General features: G+C 47.1%; 2 protein-coding genes across 2 annotated transcripts; both read right to left on the bottom strand.

The window, feature by feature from the left end:
* Positions 1-212: 212 nt before the first annotated feature.
* On the bottom strand, positions 213-10,294 carry slc35a2 (solute carrier family 35 member 2). The gene is made up of 6 exons (XM_072366959.1): positions 9,929-10,294; positions 8,176-8,358; positions 7,943-8,094; positions 7,644-7,766; positions 6,462-7,063; positions 213-503 (listed from the first exon to the last, which is right to left on the bottom strand). Exons 1-6 carry the CDS (start codon positions 9,990-9,992, stop codon positions 476-478), a joined length of 1,152 nt encoding a protein of 383 aa, XP_072223060.1. The 5' UTR covers positions 9,993-10,294; the 3' UTR covers positions 213-475.
* A 2,262-nt stretch (positions 10,295-12,556) lies between these two features.
* On the bottom strand, positions 12,557-15,110 carry pim2 (Pim-2 proto-oncogene, serine/threonine kinase). Its single transcript, XM_072366671.1, has 7 exons — positions 14,815-15,110; positions 14,319-14,419; positions 14,190-14,240; positions 13,545-13,753; positions 13,299-13,468; positions 13,044-13,220; positions 12,557-12,975 (listed from the first exon to the last, which is right to left on the bottom strand). The coding sequence occupies exons 1-7, from the start codon at positions 14,870-14,872 to the stop codon at positions 12,827-12,829; spliced, it is 915 nt and encodes a 304-aa protein (XP_072222772.1). The 5' UTR covers positions 14,873-15,110; the 3' UTR covers positions 12,557-12,826.
* Between the last annotated feature and the right edge of the window lie 1,366 nt (positions 15,111-16,476).

Here is a 16,476-nt window from a genome sequence, read left to right as displayed (position 1 = left end):
GAAGCTAGCAGAGAACAGAAGGAAGCTAGCAGAGAACAGAGGGACGCTAGCAGAGAACAGAAGGAAGCTAGCAGAGAACAGAAGGAAGCTAGCAGAGAACAGAAGGAAGCTAGCAGAGAACAGAAGGAAGCTAGCAGAGAACAGAGGGACGCTAGCAGAGAAGAGTGGAAGCTGTTAATGTGAGCTAATATTCTGAGTTACATCATTGTACCAGAAACTATCTTAAAGTCCTTCCTTCACTTTGAGAAGCACCTGCAGCTCCTGAAAAACTGGAACATTCAAGAAACATGTTGCTAACAGTCTGAGCTGTGAGGGAGTGTAAACAAAGTTCATCTCAGCTGGTAAAGTAATAACTTAAGTATAAAAAAGCTGTATGACAGTACAGAAGTACCACAGTGACCCTGCAGGAGAAGCTGGTGGAGTGACGCTGTGAAAGGTTCGGACCTCGGCAGGCAGGAAGCTGCAGCTGTGCATCTCAGGATCCTTTTTCTTTACCTGCACACCTGCAGAGCAGACAGGAGGAGGAGAGGAAGAAAAGTCACCCTGGTTACTGACGGCAGGAGTCCAGGAAGAGGACCCGACACAGCCGGAGCTGTTAAGGTCAAACCTGACGTCTGGTTTTATGTCAGCAGGTCGTTTTCTCTGAGGTTTACACAGAAATCAAAGATCAAACCAAAGACCTCGATACAAATAAGCAACAAAGACGACGGGCAACAATGTCAAAGTTAAAGTGGAAAACATCACGTTGTTCTGTTTTTACCAACAGACACATCATTTATAAATGACCAGCTTCCCCAAGAGGTGGCAGAAACCACCTTTCAACCATGAGCTAAATACTTAATTCTTTATATAAAATAACTTAATTCCACAGCTAAATCACAGCTGAGAGACTAAACAAAGATCTTTGAAAAGATGCAGAAAAAATCTGGAAGTTCAGGCTCTGAGAGTTGGAACTGATCCCATCAGTTCATTCAGTGTTGGAAACACACCTTAAACACAGCTGCAGGTTGTCTGAGTTACAGAACGGAACCGTTCAGCTAGAAAGCTTCAGCTAACAAAGTAATGTGGGAACAATAATGTTCATCTTTCAGGAAGGAACAGCAGGAACTCCTTAGAAGTTGGTGTACGTCATCTTCATTAGCTAAGCTGTTAGCGTTAGCTTCAGCTAACAAAGTAATGTGGGAACAATAATGTTCATCTTTCAGAAAGGAGCAGCAGTAACTCCTTAGAAGTTGGTGTACGTCATCTTCATTAGCTAAGCTGTTAGCGTTAGCTGCTGCTAAAGGAAGAAATAAATCAGTAAATAAACCATGAGGAGTTATTTCATTAGCTAAGCTGTTAGCGTTAGCTGCTGCTAAAGGAAGAAATAAATCAGTAAATAAACCATGAGGAGTTATTTCATTAGCTCAGCTGTTAGCGTTAGCTGCTGCTAAAGGAAGAAATAAATCAGTAAATAAACCATGAGGAGTTATTTCTTCATTAGCTAAGCTGTTAGCGTTAGCTGCTGCTAAAGGAAGAAATAAATCAGTAAATAAACCATGAGGAGTTATTTCATTAGCTAAGCTGTTAGCGTTAGCTGGTGCTAAAGGAAGAAATAAATCAGTAAATAAACCATGAGGAGTTATTTCATTAGCTAAGCTGTTAGCATTAGCTGCTGCTAAGGGAAGAAATAAATCAGTAAATAAACCATGAGGAGTTATTTCTTCATTAGCTAAGCTGTTAGCGTTAGCTGCTGCTAAAGGAAGAAATAAATCAGTAAATAAACCATGAGGAGTTATTTCATTAGCTAAGCTGTTAGCGTTAGCTGCTGCTAAAGGAAGAAATAAATCAGTAAATAAACCATGAGGAGTTATTTCATTAGCTAAGCTGTTAGCGTTAGCTGCTGCTAAGGGAAGAAATAAATCAGTAAATAAACCATGAGGAGTTATTTCTTCATTAGCTAAGCTGTTAGCGTTAGCTGCTGCTAAAGGAAGAAATAAATCAGTAAATAAACCATGAGGAGTTATTTCATTAGCTAAGCTGTTAGCGTTAGCTGCTGCTAAAGGAAGAAATAAATCAGTAAATAAACCATGAGGAGTTATTTCATTAGCTAAGCTGTTAGCGTTAGCTGCTGCTAAAGGAGGAAATAAATCAGTAAATAAACCATGAGGAGTTATTTCATTAGCTAAGCTGTTAGCGTTAGCTGCTGCTAAAGGAAGAAATAAATCAGTAAATAAACCATGAGGAGTTATTTCTCAGATGCTTCCATTTCCCTGCTCTGAAGTTCAGGCTCTGAGAGTTGGAACTGATCCTCTTTGTGGCTCAGTTCCTTCAGTCCAGCGTTGAACTGGACCAAGTTGTTAAAACAGTGGGATGAAAAGTGTCTGCTGCACATTCACAGTCTTTAGCTAACTCTGCTGGAACATTAGCCTCAGATATAGTTTATCCACTGGGCTCTTATATCCTCTGAGGCTGCTGCTGGATGGAAGATGCATGCTCCTCAGTGCAGCTGACAGCAGAACATTTCCACCAGAAGCTGGCTTCATCCGTCCAGCAGGGTGGAGGTGGGGGGGCGGGGCTTAGCAGAGGAGGCGGGGCCAACTTAAGGAGTGACGTACTTTAGAAATGAAAATCAGAACAGCTCGTTAAATGAGGAACTTTCAAACAAAGGGAACTAAATAAATGACTGTAAAATCTAAATAAGAACAGAATTATTTTTTTCTAAATCTCACAATAAACCAAAAATTTATTCAGAACATAGAAAACTGTCAAATGTTGAAAGTTTAACTTGAACCTGATGGCAGCAACATGTCTCATTTTCTGTTTTTATTCATATTTCTCAGTGTTTAGAGATAAATTTAGTTAAGTTTAGAGATTCCAACGGAAGAAATTAATTTTACAGCTTGATTTATGAACTGATGGCGTAAATAAATAATAAATCTTTAATCTTAGCTTTTGTTCTGAGCTGCACAGCATCTGCAGATTAAAAGGCATTTTAATCCCACATTTAATAAAACCTTTTCTTCGGTCTGATCAGTCAGACTTTAACTCATCGTTTATCACGTTAGATTCAGCAGGTTTCAAATTCAAATAAAAAACTTCAGAAATAAAAATATCAGTGAAAACACGTAAAGATCAGTGTTATTTAATCATTGTCAGATCATTTTATGCTTCTTTTTGGTCTTTTTTTGGAGTTTTTATGGAGTTCCTCAGGGTTCTATGCTTGGACCGATTCTTTTTTCTTTATAAATGCTTCCATTAGGTAAGATTTATTTATATTATTTACAAATTTATAAACCTTCCTTTCTGGTAAAGCTTATAGTTAGGGATGGCTCAGGTGAGCCTGAAACATCCCATAGTTCTGCTGCTATAGGCCCAGCCTGCTGGGGGAGCTCCCATGATGCACCTCTCCTCCCTCCATGTACAGATGACATCATTGCTGTCATTAACTTGTGTTTCTCTCTCTCAGCAGGTGTCTCTGGCCTGGTGTTACGCTGCTTGTTGTCCCCTCTTTCCTGTCCTCTCAGCCCCAGCTGGTCCAGGCAGATGGACCCTTCCTGGTTCTGGTTCTGATGGAGGTTTCTTCCTGGCTCTGGTTCTGATGGAGGTTTCTTCCTGTTAAAAGGAGTTTTTTCTCTCCACAGTCGCCTCCTGCAGCTCAGGATCAGAGAGAAGTTTCAGTGGAATCTGTTGGTTTCTGTAGCTCAGAAACTGTTTTAATTGGTTCTGAATGAATTGAATTAATTTGGAATTTAATGAATTATCTTTGAAGTTCCTGTTTGTTGTGAACTGGTTCTGTATAAATTCAGTTCTGCCTGTTCAGACGAGATCAGGGGAATCATTTCTTTGTGTCGTATTAAAATCTGAGAAGAATAAAGTTTAAATGTTTTATTAGAAGTTGTAACGTCACATCTTACCTGTTTACGCCAGCGAGGGTTAAAGTTTCGTGAAGTTATAACTTTACACAACTTTATTCTTTAAACTCAGATTTATTCTCGATGTTTTTGATCCAGAGAATAAACCAAAGGGAACCGACCCGTTTGGGTAATTCACCACAAATTAAAGACAAACTCCAGAGTTTTGAGTCCTTATTTATATAAAAATTTACCAAAAGAAGTATTTACATCGATACAAAAAACAATCGAGAGCAACAGCTGAGAGGTGAAGCCGTCGGAACAGTTTCACAAACCAAAGAAACTCCGGCAGGAAGAGGAAACCGAACCAGAACCTTCTGGATCCTCTGAAGGTTCTGACAGGATTTAAAGTGCCAGCAGGCGGCGCTTCGGTCCGTCAGCTGAGAAACGGCCAACCAGGAAGTAGCTTTTAAACGTTTGAAAAGTTTAAACAAACTTCACAAAAAAAGCAGAAGCTCAAAGTTCTGCTGAAATGTATTTTTTAGTGTTTCTGGAGTTTATTTATTAATAATAAGTCGTTTATTTTCTGTCGTCTAACAACAAAGAAACATAAATATCAACAAAATACTGATTTATAACCTGATTAATTTCAGTAAATAATGTTTCATCAGTTTTCTTGAATTAAAGTTCCCTTTTAACGAGTTAAATGTGTCGTTTTCACGTTTTACTGAAACTTTACACGTTTTACTGCTTCAGAGCTCCTGAAAAGTTCGTGAAATATCGAATAATTCATTTTATTATTGAAATGTTTTCATCCTGATGATTAAAACGTTTGAGAAAGAAATCTGAGAACAAATAAAAATGACTTTAGTCAGAAAATCAGTTCATAGTCGTGTTGTGTTCATGGACGCCTGGTTTTTTCCAAACACCCGTTTCTCTGGTTAAAACTCCAACGCTGACCATATTTAACGATGATGTCATGACGTCAGACTAAACCTTCGTTGGTTCCCAGCTGACGCCTGAAGCTTCCCGCCCTGCCTCCTCTTCCTCCTTTACCACAAAAACAAAGTAAACCAGCGGATCGCCGGCCACGCCCACATTCAGGTCATTTAATAATATTTCATCTTCAAACACCACAAAAACAGAAAGTTAAATTTGTTTCTTCGTTTCCTTCACAGTTCGATTGTTTCAGAAAAACTTTTCAACACTTTGAGAGGTCTCCTTTTTTTTGTCTCCAGGTCCTTAAACGCTCGTCTGACCTCAGATCAGATCCAGACTCTACTATTAATCAGTTTTATCACCTGTTCAGTCACAAAACTGATTAATAGTATAGTCCAGATCCCCCCTCCTAATGGTTTGGTCCAGCTGGCTTTCGTGCTGCATTCAATGTACGTCAGAAGTATGAAGTTGGAAATCAAAATGAGGTTCTTGTCAGTTTACAGAAAAGGTAAAAACAACATGGCTGCTGCCGCCAGCTGACCCCCAGCTGACCTCCAGCTGACCTCCAGCTGACCCTAACCCTGAAAACAAGAAAGAAATCATCTTACAAACGTTTTGTTGGATAAAGAAAACTTTACAGACTTACTGTAAAGTTTTTCTTTTTCTTTTTTTCTTTCACTGGTTCCAGAGATCTCGGAGGTCAGTGAACGCAGCATCAGATATATTAACAACGAAACGCAAACATCAAACTCTCTTTGTGGCGGTCAGCGAGGACGCCGCCTTCAGGCCCGATCAGACTCACCAGCACTCAGCCTCAGACGACCACGAATTCTTCGCCTCAGACGACCACGAATTCATCGCCTCAGACGACCACGAATTCTTCGCCTCACACGACCACGAATTCATCGCCTCAGACGACCACGAATTCATCGCCTCACACGACCACGAATTCATCGCCTCAGACGACCACGAATTCTTGGCCTCAGACGACCACGAATTCATCGCCTCAGACGACCACGAATTCATCGCCTCAGACGACCACGAATTCATCGCCTCAGACGACCACGAATCCTTCGCCTCAGACGACCACGAATCCTTCGCCTCGCAGCGTTAGGGAGACAAAAAGAAAGTTTCCTCTCAAAGTGAAGCAACACGAAGCAGAAAACACGATTTCCCTGGAACAGAAGAACATTCGGCCGCCACCGTTAGGCCCCGCCTCCTCCGTGGCGAGGCCCGCAGCACGGCAGCGAGGGTCAGGGTTAAGTCTTGATTTGTAAATTAAAGGTGCTCCAAACAACGAGCACGTTCCAGCTCAGCTGATCCGAGCGTATGGCTTCTGTACAGATGAGAGGAAAAGGCACCGCTCGCCGCCGCCGCCGCACGGCGAAAACACCCCGCCCACAACCAATCAATAACCCACAATCAACAGGTGACCCCCACACAGCGTTCGTCTTTCATTCAGTTAGTTTTAAGGCAGACAGGAAACAGACTCCGGAGAGGGGAGGAGTCAGGACAGAGGGGGTGGGGTTAGAAGCGAGGGGGAGGAGCCTGTGATGGAGACAGAGCAGCAGAGAGGAGCAGACGCAGCAGATGAAGCTCAGTGATTGGTTAGTTTGACCCGCAGAAGCAGACAGGAAGTGAGCGCCCGGCGGCGCCACAGAGAATCAGAATCACTTCACCAGCACTGACTTTGGCAGAAACGCCTCCAGCTCGCCGCCTCCGTCGGCCCTCGGCAGCACTGAAGACGCCGAGGAGGACGCCGAGGAAGACGAAGAAGCGCTTGGGTACAGAGAGCCGCCGGGCGCCTTGGGCAGGCTGTACATGTAGACGGCACCGATGACGAGCCCCGCCCCCGCCGTGAAGAGCAGGTCCACGTGGAAACCGAACAGGTAGATGGACATCACCGTGGAGACGATGATGGAGAAGGAGGTGGCGAAGCCCTTCAGGATGTTGTCGGCGTACTTCACCACCACCGCCACCAGCAGCCCGCCAAACGCCTGGTTGAAGATGACGCACCACACCATATCGGTGTAGCCGAACAGGAAGCCGCGCTCGGCGATGGCGGCGCCGTCATTCCACCACAGTCCCAGCAGGCCGAGCGCCGTGCCGAAGATCCCCAGCTGCACGTTCCTCATCCACACGGAGGCGGAGCTTCCTTTCAGGATCTTCTCGAAGTAAACGCCGGCGAATCCCGACGACAGGCAGCTGATCACCACGGCAACCAGGCCCACCGTGTAGTTCTGGTCGGAGTCATTCGCCACGGACGCCTCCTTGTTCCCCTCCTGCTGCACCTGCAGGGAGAGCATCATCATCAGCCGAGGAAGCCCCGCCCACACACCTGAGGCTCAGGGCAGTTCTGGTTCCCACCTCCTCAGACTCATTCAAAGTCGATCAGCTCAGACTTTTTAGGAAACAGTTTGGTTTTCATTCCAGGCCTGGAAATGATTCTAATTTCAGGAATTCTGTTATGAAAACAACTTCAGCGTCGAGACGGTAGAACTGTCACGTGCCACAAGAACTGCCATGTGTCAAGAGACCTGTCAGATGACCTGTGTCACATATCAAATGACTTGTAACTTGACCTGACACATGTGGCACGTGGCAGGTAAGGTGGCACCTGACAGGCCATGTGGCACGTGGCAGGTCATGTGGCAGGTTACAGGTCATGTGGCAGGTGACAGGTCATGTGGCACGTGGCAGGTAAGGTGGTACATGACAGGCCATGTGTTACATGACAGGCCATGTGGCACCTGGCAGGCAAGGTGGCACCTGGCAGGTCATGTGGCACCTGGCAGGCCATGTGGCACCTGGCAGGCCGTGTGGCACGTGGCAGGTCATGTAACGTCATGTGACAAAAGCAGGTAGACCTACCTGGACGATGGCGACACCGGCGAACAGGAGCAGCAGAGAAACCCACTGAACTCTGGACAGAGACTTCCTGAGCATCATGACGCTGAACAGAGCTGTGGTCAGGATCTTCAGCTGGTATGTCACCTGGGGGGGGAGGAGTCAGTTACTACCACTCAGGTACGAGTCAAACCCAATTCTAGATCCTTCCGGCCTGCTCTGGACCCGCCGGAGCTCGACTCGGATCTGAAATCTGTCGGATTTTAACCGGAGGATCAAAAAGCTGAGCTGCAGAAGATTTAATTTCAGTTTCAGTTTCTCACCTGGAAGGTGGCGGCCGGCAGGTTGGAGATGGCGATGTACTGCAGGTTGTTCTGCAGCGTGTAGATGAGCGACGGCACCGCCAGCTTCAGCGTGTCTTTGTACTGAAACAAGATGGAGTCGAGCAGGAAGAGGAAGGTCTCCTTCAGGTTGACTGAAACATGGAGGAAGAGGAGGATGAGGAGGCTCTCCTGGTGGCAGGGACACGTTCATTCACCTGAAAACAGCCACTCACATCTCTTCTGCAGCAGGATGATGAGCAGACAGGTCAGCACCTTCAGGACCTCCGCCATGACCACGGCCGACGTGGTGAAGAAGCGGTCGCCCGGCAACGTGCGGACGTAGCGGATGCTGAGGATGAGCGATGCGTTCTGGACCACGAGCACGGCCAGACTGATGTACTTCAGCCGCCTGTTGGCTGCAGAGAACACATCATCAGTCACAGCCAGACTGCTGCGACCCGGAGCCACATGGGGGCCGTCCTGGGGCCCCCCTGGGGCCCGTCCCGGGGGCCCCTCTGGGGGCCGTCCTGGGGGCCCCTCTGGGGGTCCCTCTGGGGGCCGTCCTGGGGCCCCTCTGGGGGCCCGTCCCGGGGGCCCCTCTGGGGGCCGTCCTGGGGGCCCCTCTGGGGGTCCCTCTGGGGGCCGTCCTGGGGCCCCTCTGGGGGCCCGTCCCGGGGGCCCCTCTGGGGGCCGTCCTGGGGGCCCCTCTGGGGGTCCCTCTGGGGGCCGTCTGTTGAACGGCGAAGTTTAAACTGTTGAAGTTTCGGTGCAATCTGTTGGTTTCCTTAGCTAGGAAGTTTTTCAATTGGTTCTGTATGAATGAATTGGACTAATTTTGAATTATTGGATTGTGATTAAAATAAATTGGACTTGAATTGGACTGAATTAATGAATAAACTGAAATAATGAATAAACTGCATTAATAAATAAACTGAATTAATGAATAAACTGAATTTTTAAATAAACTGAATTGGGCCCAGGACCCTCTGTTTATGTCTAAAACATCACTTCCTGTCTCACCATAAACAAACAGCTTCTACTCATGTTGGTTCTGGTCTTAAAGCAGGAAACATCCTGAACACTCATAGCTGCACAGGAGCCACGCCCCTTCATTTGAATATCAGGAACTGAAATAAAAACGTTCCTAACGACATCATTTTTATTCATTTAGTTCTGGATTAAACGGACCTGTGTAGAAACCTGAGTTTAACATTTTTATTTGCTTGTTTTAGTCCGAACCTTAAGCCTAGCAGCCAGGTGGATGTAGGCGGAGCCAAACTGAGCTAAAAACATCAAAAGCATGAACCGCTGTGAGCATAAACAACAAAAAACACACAAAAAAACAACAAAAAACACACAAAAACACAACATGACGACAAAAAAAAGACTCAAAAAGACAGAAAAACAACCATCAGAGCCTCACTGTGGCCCCAGAGGAGGACGGGGCCCCTCACCTCACACAGGAGTGTGTGTGCGCGTGCGCTCTGCACACTTACACACCTGAACCAACACTCCACGTCGGCAGCTCACACACACACCTGATTTCCGCCCTTTGCCCCTCACCTCGGCCTCACCCGTCCCGGTTCGGCCTCACCCGTCCCGGTTCGGCCTCACCCGTCCCGGTTCGGCCTCCACACTCATTCACCAGCACCGACTGGTCGGTTAGCGGCACGAGGACTAGTTAAAACAGGTTAACTGATGAGTTAGTCCTGTTCAGCAGCTTCCTGCTCAGTCAACTCTTCTTCTTCGGTTTTAATTCACACCTTTTCTCTTCAGCTAACACCTGAATCTGTGACGTTTTCCACGTTCATGAACTCCTCCGCTCACCTTGGAGCCGTCGGGTTGGTTAGTTTAGCCGCTAGTTATCTAGCCTTCAACGCCCTTCCTAACTAACCCACCGAACTAGCTGTCGGTTGGTTTGTTTGGCAGCTTTTCAGTCCCAGTTAAACACACCTGCGGAGTCTAAGTTATCTCAGCCCGGCTCACCTTCGCCGTGACCCGGGTTTGCTGCCCTCTCCTCCCCCGCGTTGCTGTGGCTCCCCGCGGCCATGCTGCGCTCCCTGAGTCCGCCGTCTGGGACGAGCCTTTCCCCGCTGCCTGCTCGGCTAACGCTCCGCTAGCCTCGCAGCTAGCCCCGCTCAGTTGTCAGACCCGGCCGGAGCTCCGACCCCCGGGTTGTGGCTCTGCTGGAAGCGGGAGGCGGCGACGGGCCTGTCGGACAGATAGGACCGGAGCAGAGGATGTGGTCTGAGGGGGAACAAGCGAAGGAGCCACCGGGACCATCAGGAGGAGAATATTCCGTGCAGGATGAGGTGTACAGGAAGCGAAGGACTACAGCTCCAGAGATGGGACTGACCGTCTAACAGGAGCTCTCACTCTGCGCCAAAAAACGAGCATTAGCGTTAATCAAGAGGAAAAGTTTATCCGAAATTAAATATGATTTTTATCACATTTATTTACCAAAGTGACATTTAAATGTTTTATTATGAATCTAAAAACTTATTTTAAAACAACAAACTCGGTTTTTGAAGCATATATTTGTCATTTTCCTCTAAAATGTGACTGAGAGTCGGCTCTGAGAGAGATTTTATTCCGGTTTATTCTGAACAGCACGGATACCGAAGTAAGAGGAAAGAGAGACTGAATGTGTGAATGAGACCGTTTTCATCCTGAGAAACAAACACCGATCGCTGTGAGCGGGTCGGTAAAGGGGAGGGGGGCGGGTGAGGGAGACCTCAGTCATTCTGCTTCCATCCAAACTGAATTCATATTCAAAAATTTCACCAACAGAAAACAATCAAAGATACTTAGAGGTTTCTTCTTTTAATAAAACATTTCTGTGCCGTTCTGAGTACATTTAACAGGTTAAACTTTCCGAGCAGCTTCAGCTCTGAATAATCCGTCAGAGTGAGACCTCTTGTCTTCCACAAAGACAAACACTTCCGTATTCTCTGAGCTCCTATTGGTTGCTGTGAGGATGACGGCTCCGGCGTTTGTCGCCATCTGCTGGACAAATGGCAGCTCCGCCGGTTCCGGACGGTTCGGTTCGTTTAAAATCTTTTCTCTCTCAACTTAACAGTCAGGTGTTTACAGGAAGGTTTTGGTTCTGATCTCAGCTGGGTTCTGACCGGGTTAAGATCTAAAACATCTTCCTCACAGTTTGGACTCTTTGACTTTGTTCAGAACCTTTTCTCCTTCAGAACTCTCACTGTGGTCCAGTTTCACTTTCTGAAGTTCAGATGAGTCCAACAGAACAAAAAGGTCCAGATTATCTCTGGAATGCAGATTCTGACAGCATTTATCAACATTTGTTCCGATGTGAAGATCTGAGGTCCGTTTGTTCTCCAGATCCTGAACAGAAGTGGGCCGGTTCTGTCAGGATCCTGGTGGACCCGATTGCACCGAGAGGCTCAGCGGTTCTGATCCAGAGATCCAGCAGATGTTTGTGTGAACATCACCAACAGAGTCTGAGTCAGACCCTGCTGTCGGCTGTCAGGTGGAACAGAACCGAACGGGTCGCAAACAAACAGAACCAAACAAACAGAACCGAACGGGTCACAAACAAACAGAACCAAACAAACAAACTGATCCAAACAAACAGAACCGAACGGGTCGCAAACAAACAGAACCAAACAAACAGAACCAAACGGGTCACAAAACAAACTGATCCAAACAGACAGAACCAAACAAACAAACAAACTGACCCAAACGGGTCACAAACAAACTGATCCAAACAAACAGAACCGAACGGGTCACAAACAAACAGAACCAAACAAACAAACAGAACCAAACGGGTCACAAACTAACAGAACCAAACAAACAAACAGAACCAAACGGGTCACAAAACAAACTGATCCAAACAGACAGAACCAAACAAACTGACCCAAATGGGTCACAAACAGAATCAAACGGGTCACAAACAGAACCAAACGGGTCACAAACAAACAGATCCAAACGGGTCACAAACAAACAGAACCAAACAAACGGATCCAAACGGGTCACAAACAAACAGAACCAAACGGGTCACAAACTAACAGAACCAAACAAACAAACAGAACCAAACGGGTCACAAAACAAACTGATCCAAACAGACAGAACCAAACAAACAAACAAACTGACCCAAACGGGTCACAAACAGACAGAACCAAACAAACAGAACCGAACGGGTCACAAACAAACAGAACCAAACAAACAAACTGATCCAAACAAACAGAACCGAACGGGTCGCAAACAAACAGAACCAAACAAACTGACCCAAACGGGTCACAAACAAACAGAACCAAACAAACAAACAGAACCAAACAAACTGACCCAAACGGGTCACAAACAAACAGAACCAAACAAACAAACAGAACCAAACGGGTCACAAACAAACAGAACCAAACGGGTCACAAAACAAACTGATCCAAACAGACAGAACCAAACAAACAAACAAACAAACTGACCCAAATGGGTCACAAACAGACAGAACCAAACAAACTGACCCAAATGGGTCACAAACAGAATCAAACGGGTCACAAACAGAACCAAACGGGTCACAAACAAACTGACCCAAACGGGTCACAAACAGAACCAAACAGAACACCACGTGATCCAGAGACTGAAACTCTTTTATTCAAACGTTGAATCTTTTGTTTTCAGTTGATCCAAAAACTCTTATTTAATGTAAATAAACAGAACCAAGTGACCAGAACCACTTTGAGTGTAAAACCATCAATACACAGATCAATAAACGGATCAATAAGTTCATCCTGAACTGCTGCTGAGGAACAGAACCTTCATCAGAACCATGGAGTCAGAACTGATCACAACCAAATAAATAATCAATAAATTAGCGGCTCCTCAAACAGGAAGTCTTTAATTGTGGTTCTGAGCCGGTCCGGCTCACAGGGACGGGCTGAGCGGCGAGCCGTGCTCCTCCTCCTCCTCCTCCTCCTCGCCGCCCTCCATCCACGGGTGCGACAGCACCTCCTCCAGCGAGGGGCGGTCCTCCGGCCGGTACGCCAGGCACCAGCGAATCAGAGCCTGGCATTCTGCGGGACGAGAGCGGGTCAACAACCAGAACCAGAACCCTTCCAACCCACCAGGGGGCGGAGCTCACCTTTAGAGAGCCGCCGTGTGAAGATGGGCGTGGCCTTGATGATCTCCTGGTCGCGCTCAAACGGGATGTCGCCGCAGACCATATCGAAGAGCAGGACGCCGAGCGACCACACGGTGAGCGGCACCGCCTCGTAGGACTGGGCCAGGATCCACTCCGGCGGGCTGTAGACCCGAGTACCTGAGGGGGCGGGAACAGAGGCGTCACGGCGCCGCCACCGCCATCAGCCGCCGGCAGGCGCTCTGAATCAGACCCTACCTTCAAACTCGCTGTACGCCACGTCTTTGAGCGGCGCCCCCGACCCGAAGTCGATGATCTTCACCTCCAGCGTCCGCGTGTCCACCACGATGTTCTCGTCTTTGATGTCTCTGTGCACGACGCCGTGAGCGTGCACGAAACGCAGCGCCGCCACGATCTGCCGGAAGAACCTGCAGAGGAGCAGAACAGGCCGTCAGCACGGGCCGGGCGGAACCGGCGCAGCGACACGTGGCGACCGGACCGCACCTGAGGGCGAGGCGCTCGGGCAGCGCGCCGCGCTCCGTGATGAAGTCAAACAGGTCCTGACACTGCGGCGGCCGCTCCAGCACCAGCAGGAAGCCCCGCCCCTCCACCTCGAACCAGTCCAGCATGCGGACCACGCCGGCGTGACCTCCGACCTCTGACAGCTGCTGCAGCAGCGCGATCTCCATGGGAACGGGGCTGAGCTCGCCCGGCTGAGGGGACAGAGGAGTTATCAATCAGTTATCAATCAGTTACTGATCAGTTATCAATCAGTTATTAATCAGTTATCAATCAGTTACTGATCAGTTATCAATCAGTTATTGATCAGTTATCAATCAGTTATCAATCAGTTATCGATCAGTCATCAATCAGTTATTGATAATTTATCGATCAGTTATTGATCAGTTATCGATCAGTTACTGATCAGTCATCAGTTATTGATCAGTTATTGATCAGTCATCAATCATTAAAGCCTGAACTGAACAGCTGTTCAGGTGGGGAAATCCCAGCCAAAGGAACCAGTGCGTCACAGCGGGGGAAACCGTGACGTCACACGTTTCCGTGGGAACCAGAGGGGCAGCCCCACGCAGAGGCTGCAGTACGGCTGCCCCCCAGCGGGGGGCGCCAGCAGGCACGGGTTGGACTCACCTGTCGGGCCCACTGCTGAACTCTGTCACCGCAAATCTGCTTAACGGCAACCTGGAAGGACAAAAGACACGGGTCAGTCTGCGGCCTCCGAAACCACGTGATGTGCACAGAGCAGGCGCGCGCCCTCACCTGGAGTCCATCCGAGAGCCTCTGGCCCGAAAACACCGAACCGAACCCGCCGCTGCCGACCAGAGACCCGCAGCGGTACTGGCTGCAGAAGGGCTCCTTCACTGAGGGCCACAACACACAGCATGTTACTGAGAACCAGAACCAGAACCAGAACAGTCTTTTATTGCCAGGAAAACATCAGCAGACAAATGTCGGTGGAAATAAATAAAGATTTTTTAAAAGTAATAACTTTAAAGACTTTCAGGGACGAAAAAAGGAACAAAACTCGTTTAAAAGCATCGCGATATTTCACTTCCAGCGAGAGTTCAAACCAAAACTAAAGTATTTATTAATTTTTCCTACGTCACACAGCTAAGAGTAAAATTACGTAACCATAGAAACGACTGCGTATCAGAGCAGATCTTAAATGTGTTATATTTTGAAAATGTAAAATAGCTGATTTCTCCGACGGTAAATAAACTGTTTTAAACCCAGTTTTAAACCCTGTTGCTCTTACCGTTTTTCCCTCGAACCTCTTCCTCCAGAGGAAGCTCCATCGCTCTTTTATCCAACATTTTTCAGAGAGTTTCAGTCAGTTGGAGCTGATTAAATCCATCCTGTTGTCGGCACAGTTCCGGTGTAAAACCTCTCCGTGTTATTACGGAATGAAGCTGCAGGTTCCTTCAGTATCCCTCCCGCTTTTTAGATCCAACTTCAGCTGCAGAACTCCTTTAAAGGTGCCTCCAGCTGGTTCTGAACGGTCCAAAGCGCTGAAAGTAATAACACGGACCGAAACCCGACAGAAATCCGTGAAGCTTCGTGTCTAACCGCCTTCTCTGCTCGGTGGTTTGTTTTCTTCCGCATTTATACCGCTCGTTTTCAGCCGCGCCCACTCCAGGCTCCTCGTCCAATCAGCGCGCAGCAGTGTGCTCAATGTTTTGAACCGTTCCACCAATCAGATTCAACCTGCGGTTGATGAATATTCAAATCCCGCGAGAGAATTTCGTAGAATTCGGACCAACGAGGCGGGGAAAGCGCGCGCTGCGCTGACGGGAAACAAGTTGACGGTTTCCCCTCAAACCCGCGCGCACGCACGTACACACAAATCTAAAAAAACCCAGGCGGGTCCTCGTCGTCACGCACGCGTTTTGAGGCTTCTTGACACCTAATTTATCAGCTTCCTGTTACCGTCAGAATAAATGTGTCACAGGGAAGATTTCGAAGAAAATGAGGCGAAACTGAAGCGACCAATGCGGGTCATTTTCTGTCAGTGCTCTCTATTTAACCTTTAATCTATCTTCCGGTTTCTTTCACAGTCCTGGGCCAGAGGCTTAAAGTGTCCTTATCAGTTCTACAGCTTTCTGAAGCTCTTTCACAGCTTTTCTTTGGACATTTTCTGCTTTTTGCCTCATCTTCAGTCCTTGTTCCTGAGCATTTTCAGTGTTTTTTCTTTGTTCAGCCACTGAACTCTGACCTTTGACCCATTCAGGCAGAAAAAAGGCTCCTAACTCAAGGGATGAACCAGTGTTGTGTCGACACAGAACAGACAACTTAGCAAAGAAGCCATTTTAAACTGGATCTTTAGGCACTTTGTCACAAAGACACATCATTTGTTCCCATTTCTTTAGCTGCATCTATGAAAAACAGCAAAGAAAACACAGTTTGACAGACAGAAAATAGGATTTCTGCAGCAACAAGGTGATTCCCAAAGAGCTATTAGCTGAAAACTTGGCATATCTCAGCATGGTGTGCAGTGTGTCCTTAAAACATTTGAGGAAACTGGACAAGTGGAGGACAAAAGAAGAAGTGTCAGGCCTAAAAAACTATCTCCAGCAGATGAACAGGATCTGAAAGTGATGTCCTTAAGAAAGAGGAAAAAATCCAGCTGTGACCTGACAGGACCTGAGAGATGCATCTGGACCTTCAGCTGATCCATCTACTGTTGGCCCAAGCCTCATCAGAAATGGTCTCCATCAGTCTGGAGTCGAGATAAAAAAGCTTCTCCGACTCTGTTTCATCTCTCTTCTCATTGTTTTAACCTCTCGCAGGATGAAAACTGACCTGAACATCACTTCCTGTTTTGGTCTGACAAATTAAAAGCTTCCTCAGCAGAACCTCCACCTTTACACTGCTGATCAGCTCCTACTCCTGGTTAAAAACAGGCTGTTTTCTCTTCCTC

Source organism: Leuresthes tenuis, unplaced genomic scaffold (genome assembly GCF_036924035.1).
Source record: "Leuresthes tenuis unplaced genomic scaffold, fLeuTen1.0.hap1 SCAF_16, whole genome shotgun sequence".
NCBI classification, from domain to species: domain Eukaryota; kingdom Metazoa; phylum Chordata; class Actinopteri; order Atheriniformes; family Atherinopsidae; genus Leuresthes; species Leuresthes tenuis.
The sequence above is the reverse complement of the archived record's forward strand: the minus strand, read 5'-3'. Positions and strand labels throughout refer to the sequence as shown.